The 19,663-nt window shown below is 43.4% G+C and overlaps 1 protein-coding gene across 14 annotated transcripts in view; it reads right to left on the reverse strand.

The window, feature by feature from the left end:
- Positions 1–19,663, reverse strand: part of RABGAP1L (RAB GTPase activating protein 1 like) — a 257,106-nt gene that overhangs the window by 15,507 nt on the left and 221,936 nt on the right. For 12 of the 14 annotated variants that reach the window (XM_072041793.1, XM_072041794.1, XM_038182983.2 and 9 more), the window contains one exon: positions 1,994–2,086. In XM_072041793.1, the coding sequence (XP_071897894.1) occupies positions 1,994–2,086 (93 nt within the window). Of the gene's footprint in view, positions 1–636; positions 1,716–1,993; positions 2,087–19,663 lie in introns of those variants that run through there. The other 2 variants (XM_027463458.3, XM_021272321.4) reach the window with 1 other exon arrangement.

Genomic DNA, 19,663 nt, shown 5'->3' on the forward strand with positions numbered 1-19,663 from the left:
AGGGAGCTAGCAGCAATGCTGTGCTCAGAGGCAATACCAGCTCTTCAAAGCAGTGGAGACTCAGTTATTTCCCAAACCAAGCCCAGCTGGACAGCGTCTAGCACTGACGCTGCCAAAACAAAATGCATTTGTAAGCATATGGGCTGCTGTATGATCTTTTAAGGGACAAGTGAAGCTGACTTTTTACTTTCTGCCCACTAGGAAACACTATGGAAATGTCCATTCCCACCAATCTCAGCCTGACACAAATAAAATCAAGCAAGACAAGAAGCAGAGAACACTTACAAGCATTTCTCCATGACATCCGTCAGCTGAAAAATGAGTCCAAACTGTGCATTTAATGTGAAGCTAACCAGTTATGGAGCCTCTCTCTAATCACAGCATCAGTAAGAAGAGCAGAACCAATCCAGTGAGTTACAAAAGTACAAGCCCAAACTTGGGCAGTGATCTTGACTGTGACAGTGACTCACACACGCAGGGGCCAAAGAGCCACTTTTTAATTATCCCCCAACTGCAAACGAGGATATATTCTTCACCACCAGTTGCCCAAGATTAACTAGTTAAGGTGCTCCTCCAGAGCTTTAAAGAAGCCTTCTTTCTGTTTTAAGCATTATTTTAATTCCACAGTAGCATGAGTGAACCACTTAATTTTTATTTATTTATTTTTTTAATAGAAATTTTCTGGTTAACAACTCTTGGCTGCTACAGCAGTCCCGGTCCTCATGAACCATAAAACGTACACTCCTTAACATAAAAAACTATATTTAAAACATTGATGTTCACAGGTAAATACTTTAAAAAAATAAAAATTAAAAAAGTCAGTTTTACTTTCTCTGTAACTGCAACTCTATCTCATCCTATTTATGAAGCACGGCATAGTCTTTTGCCACAGGTTTTCACACTGTGGTTTTCTGAACATGGTGTACTTTCCTTACGTTCACATACTGTGTAAACCTTTGCACGCCCTATTATTTACTACTCCACATTCCAGGCATTCTCTATACCAACAGCATTGTCACTTCACATAATAAGGCACAATGAAGAACAGCAGGATAACAATACAGGTGTGTGTAAGCAACATCAATTCCCAGCAAAACTGGGCAATATGCAGTAAAGTGCTTCAATTCTGGCAGCTTCACCTAAGGAAATCTAACCTCTTTTTAAAATAAGCAAGTAATAAATGAATCCTGAACTCTATGTAAAGTGTAAACATAGAGGCAGAACCTCCATCACACAAAAATCTATGGCAACAGAATGTAGCAGTAACAATAAAATAAATACACCAGAATGATAAGCAATACTGATCCAAAATTTAAAAACTATTATTTTTTTGGTGAACTATCAAGTTATCATATGAATAACTGAAGCTCTATTCCTCTGCTGATCTAAAGCAGGATATTTATTACTATGAATTCTACTGCAGTAGTACATTAGGACTCCAGGCAAGCTCAGGATCCCACTGTACTAGCCATCATATTAGCAAAAAAAAATTACTAACATTTCCTGCAAACAGATGAAAAACAAGGATCATATCAGTCAAGGAAGAGTTCATCTTCCAAAAGTCTCTGTGGATGTTACTGCACACAGCTTGTGCTAGAACAATGTGTATTTTCTCCTTTTTGTGTCTGTAGCTGAGAATCACCCTTTGTTTCTGCGTCTCATGAAGATCTCCCGTAAAAGTGCAACAGCAGGAGAGTTACCTACAAACATATAAACTGAAAGAAGAAAAATATTATATGTGGCTATTTGAAGATGTCTTGAGAGTAACAAATTGTGATTCAAATACTCCTGTAAAACACTAAGTCCAAGCGTTCAAAGTGCTCTTTCAAGAAAGGGGATGAGTTTCACCTGCCATTTTAATTCCCTAAAATCTGCATCAGCATATCCTAGAGAGGTGAGCGTGGTACACGTACCTCTGCTTAACTGCTAGAACTGGATCACTTCCCACAGAATGTAGCCAACGAACCAAGTTCCCGTACAGCATCTCCCGTACCTTGTATCTGTCCATGGGATCTTCCTGTTGCAGCTGACTCTCTCGCATTGTTTGGTACTCTTTCTCATATTTCTTCAGCTTTTTTGTTGGCACCTGTGGAACACATTTGGAAGACGTGCATTTAGAGATTAGAGAAATGCTGGACCGGCTGCCTGAAAGCTCTGCCTGCAAACAGGAAGCAAAGCAAGTGCTGGAAAGCTGCTGATGAATGAAGTCGCTCCCCGTTGCCCCCCCGTCCCTACTCAGCAAGCCATGTCAAACACTTACCAATACAGTTCACACTGGCAGAAATTCCTTCTGCGCCTACAGTTGTTGATTTTTCAAATACTTAGCAGAAAATGAGAGTGAAGTAGAGACGTTTTAATGAGAGAAACAAGAAGGAAACACAAACAACAGGATTGAGAGAACAGGGATGAGGAAAATATGCTTTGATATGTATGATTCACTAAAACAAAGTGCCTTAGCAAAAAAACCTGCTACCACTGAGATTAGAAGAAAAGAGTGTGCATGCACAAGGACTGGATAGTTCCCTGGGGGAGATCAAAGTAATGGTTTTTATTGCTGAAAGAGTATTAATGTCTAAATTGCTAGCTTGTGACCAATGCCCTCATGCAGTCTGGCACCAGAATCCTAGGCTAAGGTGGAGACGCTGCAGCGCTCGCTTCCAGCCGCAGCAGGGAAACAGCAAAGCAACAACACAGAAATCACAAGCCGTTTGGTAAACAACCCTGCAGAAAGGTCAAGTCCCAGGGAGTTTGATTTCTGGGAAAGCACAGCTTTGAACCTGAAACAAGGTACACAGAGAGCCCAAGTATGTTTTTAAACAACACATGGAGATCCTTTGCTTTACTTTCACCTAATTGGTAACGCTATGTGTTACGAGCCATCCTGCCTCTCTCTGGAGACCGGTAATAGCATTACTGTACCTCTGCTGTACAATGAGAAGCTGCCCATTATCATATGCTGGCATCCAGAGAGATCACTAACACAACACACCATCAGGACTTGTAAATACATGCTCTTTCTGATTTGTTACGTATTTCTGATCTGTTATGTATCTGTTTCTTCCTCTTGTATGTATTGATCTTGTCTAGCTAACTGCTGGTGCAAGGGCATGCCACCGTCACCTTGCCTGAGGGCACAAAATTACTGCCAATGAGCAGAGATACATTTTTACATGTGGTTTTGCTGTTGGTTTTCAGTCCAATACCTCCTTCCTCTGCGATACGAGATGGGACCAGCAAGTTCTCAGCATCACTGCAGAGAGGCCTCTGGGAGGTACAGGAGAAAACGTGAAACCCGTGACCCGCACAGCAGAGTGTGCAAGGAGCTATCCTGGAGAAGCAGATAGTGTTAACAAAGCCATACTGATGCCCACAATCACAGATGAAATCTTACACAAGCCTCCTCCCCCCCCCCCACCCCCCAAAAAAAAACAAAAACAAAGCAAAGCAAAGGGGAAACAAAAACTACAAAAACTTCCAGCGTTTCGGACGTCCAGATGCAAATTTCACTTCTATCACTCAGTATTGCAAACCACAGTGAAATACAAATAATTTAATGAGAGGCGCTTTTTAACTTTTCAACTGGGCAACACACTAGGTTAACAACCAGCCCTTTTTGTCTTAGCTGCAACTTGAAACCACTGATGCTATTTAGTAATCAAGAATAAGAAATCAGTTTGGAACAGAATTTTGAACTCCGTAAACCCATCATGCATCCAAAGCCTCATCTATTCCCTCCTTCAAAAATGCTTACTTTAATCTTACCCAGAGAAACAGATCAAGGCTCCCAGGCTGGAGCATTACAAGGATCCTCCAGACCCAGCTCTCTTGTGTTATTTTGGCATTTTATGCTCCTGTGTGCTACCAGCACAAAATTAAGATAAGCATGAGGGAAACATCGTGGGGCAGTATGGCAAAAAGGTGCAACATAGGTGAGACTTAGGCGATGATCTCTTCAACTAAATATTCCCTTGATTCTGGTGCTTTTAACTAAGCTTTTACAGTACAAATAAGAAGTAACTCTCACTACAGAGAGAGAGGGAGAGAAGTGTGCCACACATGCAGCCACATGAATCCTTCAGCAGGAATCGAGCTCTCGGAGGGCATGTCTTAACACCCTGTAACTTCCCACCAACCACTCATCTCTTCTTTACATTCCCCAGTTTTGATTCACAGCCGTGAGTAGGACCATGCCTGGGTCCTCTGTGGCCACAGCAGGGGCAAGTTCACAACTCCTCCAAGAGCCAGCAGCTGTGTGCTGGGACCAAGCGCAGGGTCCGCACGCCTGGTCTGCTCTCCAGCAAGTGGCGTGCCAATGTTTCTTTACCAGTGTTAGCAGCAAATATGCTAAACCCGGATCAAAGCATCAGGGTACATGAGAATATGCAGCGTTGTAGTTAGAAAATGGCTTCTGTGCTCATCAAAAGAATATCCTGGCTTTGGCATGGCAATGCCAATGTACGCTACAACCTTGTCTTAATTGGAAAGCAGTACCTAAATACAGTGAAATTCTATCTTAAGGATTTTGTTGTGGGAGGAAAGTCCTACTAGAGAACCAGTTCATACTAATCCACTTATCCCATGAAATACAAACCCTAGCAGGTATGCTTCATAACTCTGGCAGAGACTAGGTTACTCTGTTATTGTCTATTCAGCCACAGTATTCAAAGAAGTTTCGTGATTTATTACAGCACTTTCTCCTTCTGCAAATACCCTGCTAAACTAAAACAACAACAACAACAAAATTAAAGCCCGTTTCCATATTTCCTAATTTAATGCCCTTAAAAAATTTGTGAATTCAGCAAGGGACTTGTCTTTAAGCCCTTCTATAAGCACCTAGTGCTAGCTGTGCTTTGGTCTTCATGGATTGCTCCTGAACAAAGCGTGCTCATAAATTTTCTGTAAAAGCTTCTGTAATATTGATTTCTTCTTCCTTAAGCACCACGAGACGTATTGGCTAGAACTGATGGTTATCAAATTTAGGAGGCTCTCATGGTTTATAAACATTGTTCATCTGTTTATCTCAGTATCTTCTTGACTCACTCTATTTTATTGTCTTCATGCATAAAATCAGATCACAACTAGTCATACATACAGAAAAAGCCACGCAGAGCATCTTAACAAAACGTCCATGCAGAAGAAATGAACAAACAAAAACTCTTTCTGGAAAAAATAATAGACAGGTGCATGGAGCATCCAAGGAGTCACTGCAGTGAGCTGATACGCCTCAGGTGAGAAAAAAAATACGTGTTTTTTAGCTGGCTCCCTGTTCAGGCAAGACTTGAAAGATCTGCTTCACCTTCCCTGGCAATCCTGCTCACTGGCAGCATGCCGAGCATCGGCATTCACTCAGCTCCAAGAGACCTCTCCCTCATTCTGCAATTTCTTTTGCTGTTTACAGGCAGTTCAGTCTGACCTTGCTGGATTAATAAATCACACATCTATGACTCCTTCCTCTGAAATGTTTTATTGCTCTAATGAAGCACGAGCACTCAGAAGAGGTAGTTATCATTATGTTCATTTGGCAGCCAAGGAAATGGAAGCAGAGATGTAAAGTGATTTCCTGAACATGCAGAAGACAGCCAGAGGCTGATCCAGATAGAAAAATCCCATTACCTGTTTTCCAATTTCCAGTATCATCAGAGTGCCACACAGGGCAGAGCATCTTTCCCACATTCCCCCTTCTCTTGCTCTCTAGCATTGCATAAAGCCTCCAAAAATACAGTCTCACCAAGTGACCAGTACAGTCAGCATTCATCTCTCTGCACACCTTCTGGTTCTGAGAAATGCACTGGGGACACACAGCCAGCGCCCAAACTGTGTGATGCTTTCCTTTCCCATTTCTGAAGTAGTCAAAAATTTGTTGTTTCCCTGGCTACATATGCACTTGGTATTTAGGAGTGATGCCAGGAACTTGCATTCCCCCAAAGATGGGGTTATGTGGCGTGCTGGTGACCAATATAGGAGATTAGGGTGCGCACCGACAGCAGCCACAGACACCCTACAGCCCCACTTCCCTTTTTCCCCCCCGTCTGTCACGTGCCTCAGCCTGCAGTGCCCCGCTCTACCCACTGCTCTAAGCTGCACTCCCCAGTACAAGTGGTGTTTGGAGGGGACAGGGCCGGCACCCCAGGACCAGCGCCCAGCCCTCACTCTGCAAGTGAGCACTGACTCCAAGTGGCTCTCACAAAACCACAGCTACATGCGCCCCTCGAGGGGATCCCAGTTACGCTTGTGCATACTTAGTTTTCTTCACATGATGGTTTAAAACAGTATTAAAAGCAAGCTAATTTTGACATGATGCTTGGTTCTCTGAGGTGTGTCCTGTGAAGATGGCAAGCTTTAAACAGAACCTCAGAAAGTGGATTAGTGGAATTAAACTGAACAGATTTCATGCATTGTCTTTGTTCACAGCTGAAGTTGCTGTCTCACTTTTCTCTAATTAATATTTCATATTTAAAAGACAAATTAGATTCAAGGAAGGATAGTCCAGCTCAGCACTTCATTAAGCCAAATTAAGACTCAAATTTAATACATGAAGAAACTGACTTGATGCTTTACTATTCAGTCATTGATGTGGATAGATCCTTCCTTCAAAGCATGGTTGGCAAAAGGCGTGAAGAAACACCTTGCAAGATCTGGCACTGGAAATAAGATGCAGAAGTAGATAAGCAATTTATTTTTCTTTTGGGAGGATACAGTAATGAAAAAGAAAAAACAAAACCCACAGAAACATGTTGACACAACAGACTTGTCTCTTGGATTAGATTTTAAAGGGGATGAGTGGGATGTCATATATAGACATTATGCAAAACAATCAGAACAACTTTATCTCCAATGAAATATTAGCCACAAGCATAAAGTCTGAAAGGAAAAAGGCCAAATCAGAGTTTCTCACAAAATTCCATTCACACTGGGTAGTCTGCAGAAAGAAATTCTGCAGCATTCATATGGAGAATGAATGTAGGGATTAAAATCAGCTCTTTCCTAAAGAAAATGCACAAGCTGGAACACAGTTCGAAGGATTCCCGCCTCTCCTTTTGTCACTGTGCAGTGAAGGGCTTGCTGATAACAGGCTGATTTCAAACCTGCAGTGAAGCAAGTGGAACAATTTTCATCACTGTTTCTCCTTGCTGCAGCATCACTGCCAGGACCCTGACATCCACATTCTAAAACACAACCACAAATCTCATTGAACGTTGTATCACCCCGGGTTTAGGGCAATATGGTCAAGAAGTTTTTGTGAAGAAGCCTCTTATCTGATTCTAGCATTATCCTCACTGCAGCCTGGCTTTGGGCAAATTTGCAGCACAAAACCTGTGGTTCCATTGCAGTGGGTAAAGGTGAGTCTGCACTGCTGTTACTCTGCTCGTGCTCACGCATTGCCAGCAGCACGGTAAGAGCCCTGAATGTCAGATGTTACTTTGCCATCTACAGAGACAGGAAGGAGATGTTGCCTGGAATTCCTTGGAAAGGTCCACTGTGCTGGAGAGATTGTCTGCTTCATGTGTACCTGTCTGGCTGCCTGCTGCAGAGCAGCATCTCTCACTACCCTGTAGTTGTAAAAAAGAACTTACAGAGATGCTCTTTTCATATCAGCAAAACAGCTTGCTCTGAAACAGTGCACCTAAGTGTGCCTTCATTGCAGGGTTGGGGGTTATTCCTTCTGTACACGATCTCCTTGGCAGTTCTGTAGGTGTAAGACCTCCTGAAGAGAGCCTTCAGGATAACACAAATCAGTGTTGATTTGTGTTATATTTTAAGGCTGAATGCTGGCTGGGGGCAAAGCAAATCAGCTTTGCTTTGAACTTTTATTTTTATTCAACTCTTTCACATCACCCCATTATTAAAATATCTCAATTGCAGCTGAGACATGCATAGAAATTTATAAAAAGAGGAAAGGCAGGTTGCAAGCTTACAGGGTACCTGCACAATTTGCTGTCATTCAAAATGGCAGTAGCCACGATCAGCAACGCTGGATGATTTCCAAAAGCAGATCCTTTTGTCAGCCTTCAGTCTCTAGCGTATTTCCATTCATCTAAACCTGTGGAACCTGGCATAACAGATTATTCTGCCATGGCCCTTCTGTTTACAGATCTGCTTAGTTAGGCTCAGTTAACAGTACAGTGAACTTAGTTAAGAGTTAGCTGAGGCCAAAAAATATTCGGGAAGCTTCTTTATACAGCAATCCACCAGCAACACAGGGAAAAAGAACAAGAAATTCAGATTCCCCAGTCTGTGGCTCTGAACACCGGAGTGTACTTTGGCACTCATTGCAGTACTTGTGTTTTGGAGGCACATATATGGACTGCAGGGGAATCTGCATTAAAAAAAAAAAAAAAAAAGGCTCAAGAGAAGCACGTTATGCCTTGTGGCAGAGATTCTTCAAAATATTCACCTTCAGATTCCCAAATTAGTTTTCAGCATTCAAAAATTCCTTTGCACTTTGAGCTATGGAGGGTTTATTATCCACTTTAACACTATGTTTCATCAAAAACAAAACAACAAAAAACCCACACCCAACATCCTGAGTGCCTTAAAAGCAGCGCTTAGAAATGGCTGATTATTTTATATACTTGCAACGGATGTCTAGCTGCTCACAGACAAAAACTGCTTCCTCTCATATAGATAAGGGCTTTAGTACTGAGATGCACACGCTGAAGGGAAACAGCTACACCCACTTTGTCAGCAAGCAACCATTTTGCATTTAAATCAGCTCTGGTCAACAGGAGTACTGTTGTGAAGGATTAAAATATTCCAAACGTTCTAGATGGAAGAGGTCTGTACGCAGGTCATTTGTATTATCCAACATAATTTAAAGAATGTCTGAATGACGAGGTCTCTGCCACAGAAGACTATGTAAGCTAAATGGAAATCCTGATATATCCTGAGGACACGGGCTAGGAGTGGGTAGGTGGGGGAACTGATGCGCTGACCAGACATTTGGGACAAGGTCCTGCTCTCCATAAGAGTTTTCTACCAACAGCAGCAGTTTTTCCATCACAGACCTTATCTGTTGGTTTATACCTTGCAAAATAAGAGTTCTGTGTGATGTTATATGTCTTTCTTACACTTTTCAGGATAAAGCACTTGGTGCTAAAGGTTTTACTATGTATATACGTGTCTATACTTTATACACACGCACACACCTCCTTGGTGACTCTGCAGAACCAGACCCTCAGCTATCCCCCATTTCGAGGTGCATTGTTCTTTGCTGTAGATCTAAGCCATGCCAATGAAAATAAATGAGGACTGTTACGTTACGCTACATGCAGCCCTAGAAAAGCCCATGGAGAAATCCTGTCCTGTCTCAATACAGAGAAAATGGTAAAACTCAGGAAATTTGAAAAACAAAAAGTGGAATCATTTTGGCTTTTGGGAGAGAAGGGAATGCCATGGTGGTGCAGCAAAACACTCTCCGTTAGAACAGTGCTTTCCCTGGTGGTGCCCACATGGCTCACCAATAAATCCCACCTCAAAGGCACGCTGCCTGACTGAGGGTCACCGTGCCAGGTTTGTCACCTGTACACTCTAAGAGCTGACATGTCAGCCACTCCTCTCCCCCAGCCCCAAGGTGTTTTTTTCACGTTGCAGTGCCTAAAATCTCACGACTCAGACTCATGTGCAAAATACCACTACCACCTCTCTGCACTGCCCCCCACTTTTTCTGAAAGGGATGAAGTGTGACTTGAGCAGCAGTTTTCAAACTTTCTGCCATGACTCCGTCCCAGTTCAATCACTCTTGTCCTTGTCACTGCCACGTGAGAGCCTGTGGCAGCATGAAGTGTTGAACATCTGGAATGAATAAAATCTAATCCCGTGGCCAGGGCTTCTTGACACATCTCTTCACACATCACAGTAATGAAACAGAAGGGATTGGGAAGAGAAGAAGTGAAGTCTTCACCTGTGTCCCTGGGACAACAGAATCAGAAAATCAGGAAAAAGCCCACAGGAATTTTCTTGCGTGACTTCACAAGGGAACAACCTCTCCCCAGCTAGAGGAAGCAGCTGCACTGTTAGTGTTCCCTTTCCAGCCCCATCTGTAGGATCCTGCTGCTAACACCGATCTATCTACTGGCACACTTACGGGAAATTGCCAACGTGAGGCTAGCAACTGATCAGTAACCAGGTAAAAAATATTGCTGTTATCGAGACTGTAAAGCCGGTCCCATTGAACAGATTTAGCCCACAGAACCAACAGCTTGCAGCTTACACACCCTCAGCTGAATGCACCCAAAGCCTGCCACGAGGCTGGTGCAACCAGCTGTCCGCAGGACACTGCTGAACTATCACATCCCATCATGCCTCCTGTCACACTGCCTGCACAGCACAGGGCTGACTGTTTAAAAAAATAAAAATAATAATAATAATAAAATTATATATATAAAGTCTTCTTCCTGAGCTGGAGGATTGCAAGTGTAAGCCATATGTCCAAGAGTTAGCTGTGTTCATTGCTGAGGAACCTGCTGGTGCTCTCTGAGCATGGATTATTTTGTTAATGTTGTTTTACATCAATCGTTCTGCATCACAATATTAAGAAAATCTTACTGCTGTCACACTTACATTTGCAAGTGTCCTTAAAATCACAGTCAGATTTCTCTGATGTGTGGTGAGGTCCTTGATGCTAAGAACACCTTTCATTACTTTTATGAATAATTCAAGCCCCCAGGTTATTAAGAGCAATTACTTTCTAGTGCATTACTCCACAAGCAGAAAATACGTACGTCTTCTTTATTACGGCTGTATCATTATACACTTGCACTCAGGGCTCCGCAGCCATTTCTGTTACATCAAATACTCTTACCTCCCTTTCAGTAATTAACACAACTTTTACCACATCTTCTCAAAAGCCATGCCTTCCTTCTACTTGCCCAACCCCATAAAAAAAAAACACCGCTAAAAGTCTCAAAATACAAACCTCATTGTTTAAAACAGCACAATAAATGAAGGCCTTTTGAAAATGCACGTCAGACACCACCCGGTTTCCCAGGTATTGGAAACACTCAATGATGGCAGTATTTTAGGCAGATAACTAATGCTTGCCCTGCTCTGATAGCTTTACAATCCTTCATCTGCTGAGGTTTCCTCTGTGCCTTTAACAAGGCTTTTGGGTTTTGCCATATTTTGTGTATTTTTCAGCCTATATGGGACCTGCAAAGCCTCTTGTCACAGAGCCAGCAGGTCACTGGAGGCAGGGCAGGCTCAGAGAGTCTGAGAGCATCAGCTGCCTGGTGACAGGCTGTGAGTGCTGCTGGAGAGCACCTCTGAGGAAGGGAGCGCACAGCACCGCTGCTCACCAGCCCTGAGAGAGACGAGGTGGGCGTAGTGAGTGGCAAACACAAGCTATAAACCCCCACACAGAAGACTTGCTCTCATCCATTGCAACTACGAGACGCTGCCAGGTTAACCCACTGCTGATGAACCGGGACTCACCACCTCACCATCCAGCAGGTGGAAGCCCAGCAGCATCTCGGCACTGGCAGCAGCAGGAGGCATGCGTCAGGCAGGAGGGGCCGAAGGCCACACATGGCCACGATACCAAGGCCAGCTGGAAACCCAGGCTGCCACCGCCTCTCAAGAAAGGACTCTACGAAAGAAAAAGCTCCCACAAAGCGAAAACACCCACTTTTTGTGGAAAAGGTCAGATAACATTAGCAGCAACACCTAACTCCCACCTTTTTCACCCTCTGGTGCCATCCCCGCCTCAGCAGCACAGCCCCATTTTCTTTTTGAGCTCTCCGTCCCAGGCCTGCCTCTTCCATCTCCCCTTCCTCTTGGCAGGGAAAGACCCAGGCACCCAGCTGGTGGGTAACTGAACTCCGTGCTGCCTCAACAGCTCTGACAGCTCAGCCTGGACCATCTGTGTGTGCTTGGTGTTGCCTACACGCTCTTGTGGCACCCGGGATAAAGGCTGAACAAACTCCCTAACGCTGCAACTCGCAGCACCTTGTGACTCGGCAGGGATTGCCAGAACCACGGCGCTTTGTGCATATGCTGAACTCTGCCTTGACTTACCTAATATGCTACTCTGAAATCAAACCATTGGGATTTTTCTTAGCACAAAAGACAGCCTACAGCTTCACAACAACATGACCAGCATAACCAGCACTCCAGGTCTTTTTTTTTTTTTTTTTTTTTTGCACTAAGTTCATGTTTACACAGCTATAAGGAAGCAGAAAAACAAAGATGTGCATACAACGGCGCATGAAAGCGCAAACACCAGGGTAAGAGAAACTGGAATGTACATCCAGAGACAAAGGTCGGGAGTTAAATGTGTCAAATTCTCCCGAGAACGGGTTTCAAAGAGTGACAACAGTTGTAGATAACGAACACAGAATATTTTAACTAATACATCCACCTGTATGAACTTTTTATTCACATTCTAATAATTAAAAAATTAGGCTTTATAAAGAGATGAATTTCATTTTTATCTAGTTTCAGCACTCCTTTCAAATTGGATTAACCTCATGGAGGTATTAACAGAAAATGGATAAACGTGTACTCTGCATCTCTTACGACTGCACACACAAGTTTGGGTTTTGTGTGTGGCTTTAAGTAAGCAGCAATGTATTACATTAATGGCAACCTACAGAAGTGAGAAGTGAGGTAAGAACACTGGAGGGCTGAACTTCAGGAGCTTCCAACCTTTATTCTGACTTCACTTTCTCATCTTATGATGGCTCCTGTATCTAAGAGATTTGAAGTGGCCGTACCAATCTTACCTGACCTATCTCACCTGTGGGGAGAGAAGCAAATTGCATGCTGCCTCACATAGGACTTCTGATAAGCCGTTACTTTACTTCTGTATTTCAATTATGAAATGTGGCCTAGTACAAAGTAGCTCGCCACCTACACTTCTTCAGTTGCAGACATTTATACTGATACCCAACACATTCCAGGTCAATGAACCTAAAGGCTTAGTGAACGGATCATGTCTGGAAACTTATTTTACTTCTCCCAAATGTGCTTGTAACAGTGGTGGAGTTTACAGAGTACCTAGAAAGCCTGTATCAATTTTCCTGGAATTATTTCTAAGAAGAAAATGAGGAAGCTCCAAAATACTGAAATATCCCACTCTTAAGTGCTTAATCAGAAAGATTGTTTGATTAAATCCTTCTTGATCCAATTACTATATGAGGACAGCAAGAAGAAGCACATTTAATCATGAAGAAAAGAAGACATGAATGGAAAATAATACAGGTTATTGAACAGGAAAAAAGTGACAAAAAATGTGACAAAAAATGTTAAAAGCAGAACATAAAAAGTTTCAAGTTCAGCCTAATGAAGGCCAATACAGAATTTATTCTACAGCATATTGGAAACAATAGGATTCCTCTGCTGTTCACATACATTAATAGAGCTCAAAAATATTATGCAGAAGAGTCAGAAGTGTCCAGAAAATAGCGTTACTGTGTTGGAAACCAGGCTGTACAGTTTCAGGCAGTAGAGAAGTACTGACAAAACTAGCAGAGGAGGTCTCTGGCCCACTGATGTTCATTTTTAGTAAATCCTTGAACACAGCAGAGATTCACTTAGACTAAAAGAGAATTCTGTTATTACCAGTATTTGCAAGGCACAAATCAAAGCACCTGGATCACTTCAGTTGGTTAGCTGAAACCCAGAAAACCACACACCCCAGCTCTGATAAGCTGATAAGGATCCAGCTGATAACTGGCACAGGAATGTGGCCGGTTCCACATCAATGTGATATTGTGAAGTGGAGATACCGTTCTATTTTTTTCCTCTAATAAAAGTAACTTTACAGCTTTACTGGGCTTTTCTAGCACTGGGTTCACTACCACATGACAGATTGAAAAAAACAAAACAAAACAAAGTAACAAAAAACGGAAGAGTATATAATAGCATGAATTTAAAAGCTTAGGAGATGGGTCAAAACCAAACAACAGAACACCATTACCAAAGGCAATTGCTACTCAGTGACATTTTTCATGTTTGGTTAATGATATTCAAAAGTGTTTCTTCCGGGACTCGTAAAGATCCGGCTCTGTCAGATGTTACATCAGTGACCTGGAAGTGAAAAATCCAATCCTGTTGATGAAATCTGCAGATGACACGTGGCTAGGAAGAGCAGAACAGAACAAGAGGACCAGAAAACTGCAGGGATGTGTCTGAATTGCTGTCAAATAGCTCACTTCAGCAAAGCACTTCACTGTGGTGACCCCAGAGCAGCAGGCCTCCCCTCCAATCCAGGGGTGAGTCCCAGCAGAGCCCCCCTTGCACTGCGTCACCCCACAAACCCTTTTGCTCTCTGAGACCAGGGGCAGCCAAACGGGAGGCCCAGGGTATGAGAACAGCCTGCCATCCACTGGGCAGGGCCGGGCTCCTCCTCCACTACTTGGTGACAAGCTGACCAAAATAATCCTTCCAAAGTAACTTTATTATTATTATTATTATTATTATTATTATTATTATTATTTAATAGCAATGATTCCATCACTACTCCAAAAGCTGGTGGTTCGGCACCTCTCAGGAAGCAATACAGCACGGTGCGGGACTGGGACCAAAAACTAGGGTAGAGAGAAGGGTGGGAAATAATAAACCTTTTTTGCAACAAAGGAAATCTAATCCCACCTTCAGTGCAAGGCTGCAACAGAGGCTGGGGGAACCCTGTGGTGCACAAGGACAGGAAAAATGAAGTGGCCAGGGAAGAAGTTTTAACCCTAAATCACCACTGAGGCCAACACTACATCTAGTTTTTGTGATATGCACTTGAGGGGAGGGGGGAAAAGCACGAAGAGGACACAGAGCAAAGTCACCAAGCTGCTGCGTGCACTTGGTAAATGCCCCACAGCAGGAGGGGCAGAAGCTTGAGCCCCTCAGATTGTAGAGGGCACAGAGCTGAGCTGGTCGCAGCAGGTAAGTACCTTCGTAGGGATAAAATACAGGGTAGTACAGGAAGCCTCATTCTGAGGCAAAAACACATGCCAGAGCCAAGATGGGAAGCTGAAACTTGAATAGATCTCAGTGAGGAATCAGAAACATAATTTTCAATGGGGAGAGATTAACAGACTGCCATGGAAATGATACCTCTCATACCTCCTCTTACACTCAACGAGCTAGATGATTTTTCCAGAGGAAGTACTTTACTCACATTTTCATGCTTTTGGGTTTAAGAGTGTTATTGGAATGGAACTAAATGAAAGAGATGGAGCTTAGATGATCCAAGGATGAAGACCAGTCTAGCCTTGACCTCTGTGAAGCAGCAGGCAGGATGAACCACCCCTCTCATTTGCAAGCAATTGAACCTCAGTGACAACCAAGGGCTACTCAACGACGCTGCAAGATGCGGGTTGTACCACAGAGCACCAAGAAGAAAGAGGAAACCCTCAGAGGAACAAGAAGGGACCCAGCAGAGCTGCCAGCCAGCGGCACAGCAGGGAGCTGGCTGCTTTCTGCCCCTGCACTAAGGGCTGCGGCTTCACCTCTGTCCACTTCTGCCCTGCAGCAGTAATGCACAGCTGCCAAGACATTTCGGTGCCACAAGCTGGAGGACCAGGATGGCAGAAAGCAAATGGGATGCAATGTAAAAACAAGCAGCCCGAGGTATTTTAGCACCAATTACTCATTTCCATGTTTAATGAGTGAAGAAGGTCAGCTAGGCAGGAAGAAGAGTCAAACTACACGCCAGCTGCACAGTACCGTGCCGTAAAACATACGCTGCTCCACTGTTTATAAGACGCACATTTAGGGCTGGATTTATGTACATTAAACAAGCACTTTGAGTGTTATCAGACAAGTGCCTGCTCCATAATTAAGGCTGTGTTATTAGCAGCAGAAAGGACCAGGAGCTTCCCCATTGCAGGGAGGTTAATGCCTCTCTGGCCTAAAAGGATTTCACATACAGGTGTTTCACGCTGTCGCTGTGGAAGCTGTGCCCGTTTTCCTAATTATGCTGGAATTTTAAAGTTTAAAACACAGGAAACAAGGCATTTTATTTTAAATGTGCTTAGTTTTACCATCCGAAGGCATCAATCAAGTCTTGATGAGAAAAAAAGTTGCTAGCCAACTAATATTCATTAGTCACGCTGTCAAATCTGAAGTAAGAGTTACCAAGCAAACCACAGGCTGACACTACTGCCCATTTCATCAGCTTCACACGAGCAGTTTCTTTACCCATTTCAAATCCTGATGAGCTTCAGGGGAAGAAGATAACATTGGAGAGCTGACTCCTTAAAGCATAATAGGTTGTATGTATTATTTTATAAATAAAAATTCAGATGATATTTGTTGTCTTTATTACTTCACATAAACAAGCCTCATTTGACTTTTTGGGAGACTGAAGATTTGTACTGGTAGAAGAAACTGCATCAAAGATATAGAAACCACAAGGATGACAGGTTATGAGTGAAACACACAAAAGTTTTAAAAGTCCACGGATTTTTAAAGGGAACATAGCTGAGTGCTGCTATCATAGAAGACAAGGGACTTGAATGATCAAGAGAAGGGAAAGACAAAAATGATTAGATGTTTCTTTTTTTCTTCTGGGATTACCTGATTATAACAAACTGTTATTGTATTTCTTATTTATTATATATATATATTTATTATATATATATATATATATATATAAAAAAAGAAAAATTATGCTTCTCCAAAGACAAGGCGAGAGGATTAGGGCAGAATCTGACCCTGCCCTATGGAGGAGCAGGGGCAGAGACAAGAGCTCCTAGAGAGCTCCTGAGAGCTGGATCCCTGCTTCTTTTGGGAAGGGAAAAGAGAAAGGAAGGATAATGGGAAGGGCACGGATGAGGATTAAATCTGCTGGAAAGAGCCAGTCCTAGTAACAGTGACCACCCAAACTCTTTTTCTTCTTTTGGCAGCAGCAACAGCAGCAAGCTGGGGATAATACCACCCACAGAAATGTAGTTCTCATGTGCTGGCAGCTCCTCCTAACTGCGAGACCCCACAGGATACGACAGAGTTACAAACTCACAAATGGAGATTGGAAGGGCTTTCCACTGGGCATGTGGTCCAGCCTCCTGCTTAGGCAGGACTAGCTTGAATTACTGAAAGCTTCAATCATTGAAAGCTTCTAGCATGAGCTCAATTATTGAGCCTCCAAGGATGGAGATGCTGGGGGCTCCCCCAGCAGAATTGCTTTCCCTTATATTAAACCAGAATTTGCTTTGCTGCCAATCATGACCATTCCTCTTGCATTTTCATTGTGAATCTCTGAGAAGAGTCTGTAGCTCCCTGCCGAACTCGCTCTGGTTGGGAATATCCCTTTCTGTCAGCAGCTCTCGATGGGTTTCAGTACTTGAGATGCACCCTTGTGGTTCTGCCACCTGAAAACCAAGTTTCTGCCAGCTGAAAATGAGGGCTTGTCCTCTGTTAGTGGCTAGGCCTGAAGATGTTAAACAGCACCAACCCTCAGCATTGAGCCCACTGGCAACCCCAAAACCAATTTTTAGCCAGGTGCCAGGGGTCCGGCCACAGACACCTGCACCCTGGGCATTGACCAGGCCCCTCAGCTCTCCACCCGCTGTGCCGTGAACCTGTCCCCTCTCACCTCCTCAGTTTGGCTCCACTGCCTCTATGGGAAACAGAGAAATCATTGTGGCAGGGTCTGCTGGTGTCTAACCACAAAGGATTTCTGTAAAATGCCTGATAATCCCCCTAAACAGAGGGGCAAGGCAGGCAGGCAAATGAGAATACAACGAAGCTTTCCAGAAGAATGTCCTTCAACCCTGGATTAAGAGGATTATACCACTTAGCACAGCACATTTGTAACTCCTCGGATCCAAGTTTTCTGCAGATAAGTTGAGAATTTAAATTCCCCAGAGGAAAGCTACTCGGTTCTTGCACAAAGTAACACAGCAGTCAACTTACATGCTTCTTTGCACTTCTGTGCAATGTAGCCTCAGAGTAACATAAAGAAATGTTCCCTCAAGGACATAGCAAACTAAAGGAAGGTTATCCTGATCCCACACTTACTGACACTACTTGTCTGATTCCGTGTGCTTCCTTCTCGCCATAGCCAGCTGCCCCTCCTCGAGACCATATCATGATGGTTAACAGTGCAAACTCCTTTTGCACAGGTGCAAATGATTACCTAAGATGCAAACCGGCAGAGAAGCAAGACGACAGAGCAAATACCCCAGGTGCCATGGTCACGCTGCAACAGGACTAGGTTTATGAAAAGATACCTTACAGGACTGCTGTCACACAGTGTAGCTTTGGGGCATGTCTAACAAAACTTTATCTCAGATCACCTACCTTTATGGCATCCTCTATTTTAAATTATTTTTCATTATTCCCCCAAAACACTGAAATTGAATTAATACCACCCGGAGTAAATTGCCATTGAAACACCCAGCAAATACCTGCTGGTACTGCACAAGGTTTCTTACAGAGAGCAAGTACTCCCACTAACTTGTCTGGTATTGCATGAAAGCAATGCTAAAAGCACTGCTACATTTCCCACCGAAATGCTCCCATTTTCCATTTGTAAATACGACTGGAATCATATTTTAATTTTTCTCTGCAGCCAGAAAAGCACACTAGAAACACCTTGAAAAATAGCAAAGCCTTGATTTTGCAAACAAACAGATGAATCCCCAAGTACAAAAACACCCATGATGGTAACAAACTCTCAGAATAAAGGAAAACTCTGCGAATTCGTTCTGCAGAACCTTGCTTTACGGACAGTACGTACTTTGGTGCAATCTGGTAAAGCGACCAGGACAGAGTCAGTAGGATTTGCCCCAACATATCCCCACTTGTCCCATGATTAAACGTAGCAACAGAGAACCAAAAGAAACTTTCTGAGTCATGCCATAGTCGCACAGGCTCCCACACATCATTTAATCCTATCACCATTTTGTTGAGCTTCATCTTATACCTACTTAGGTTGACTGCACCACTGTTAGCATATCTTAAACATTTCAAAAACAATTTTAAAGAGCGGATATTTCCTATGTAAATCCTGAAAAAAAAAAAAACAACAAAACACCTTCACTTAGTGACTGGCAGCATAATGCACTGAAACATGTTAATGCTCCTTAATTCAGGGGAGCAACAGAGCTGCTAAGAACACACACTTGCAGGAAAGTCAGCCACTCGTATCTTATCAAAAACATTAATAATGATACTTTTTCCTCTCGTAATATTTGTTTGCTAGGAGGTAAGCAGTTACTTCACTGAGAAATCACTAAAAAAAAAAGTTATTTCATCGCCTCTTCAGCAGGGCGAGCACCTGGAGGAGCTGTTACGTGGCGCTCCTGACCCAGGGCAATCCACGCACCCCAAGCCAGGTCCATAAGGCACCATCCATTGTTTCTGCTCTGAAGCTATAGAGCACAGAGGCCACCACTGAAGCCATCTAAGCAGCACTTTTCCAAGATCTAAATTATCGGGTAAGCCACCCATGACGTGCTTCCTTACCGCACAGATTCTTATCTAACCAACTAGGGTTGGCCCCAGAGCACAGCAGCACGTCAGCTCACCCAGGAGACCCCAGCACAGCAGGCAGTCCCTGGTACACTGGCTAAGATAAAAGCTACTTGGAGCCTGGTCTCTAACCAAGGCACGTGGAAGCACACAGCTTGTCTGGATTGCCATGCTGATTAGCTACATACTGATAGCCAGCTGCTCCAGCACGCCTCACGTCCGGGTGAGACAGCGAAGGGCATCCCAACCAAAGGGA

This window comes from Anas platyrhynchos, chromosome 8 (assembly GCF_047663525.1).
Source record: "Anas platyrhynchos isolate ZD024472 breed Pekin duck chromosome 8, IASCAAS_PekinDuck_T2T, whole genome shotgun sequence".
Taxonomy (NCBI): Eukaryota; Metazoa; Chordata; class Aves; order Anseriformes; family Anatidae; genus Anas; species Anas platyrhynchos.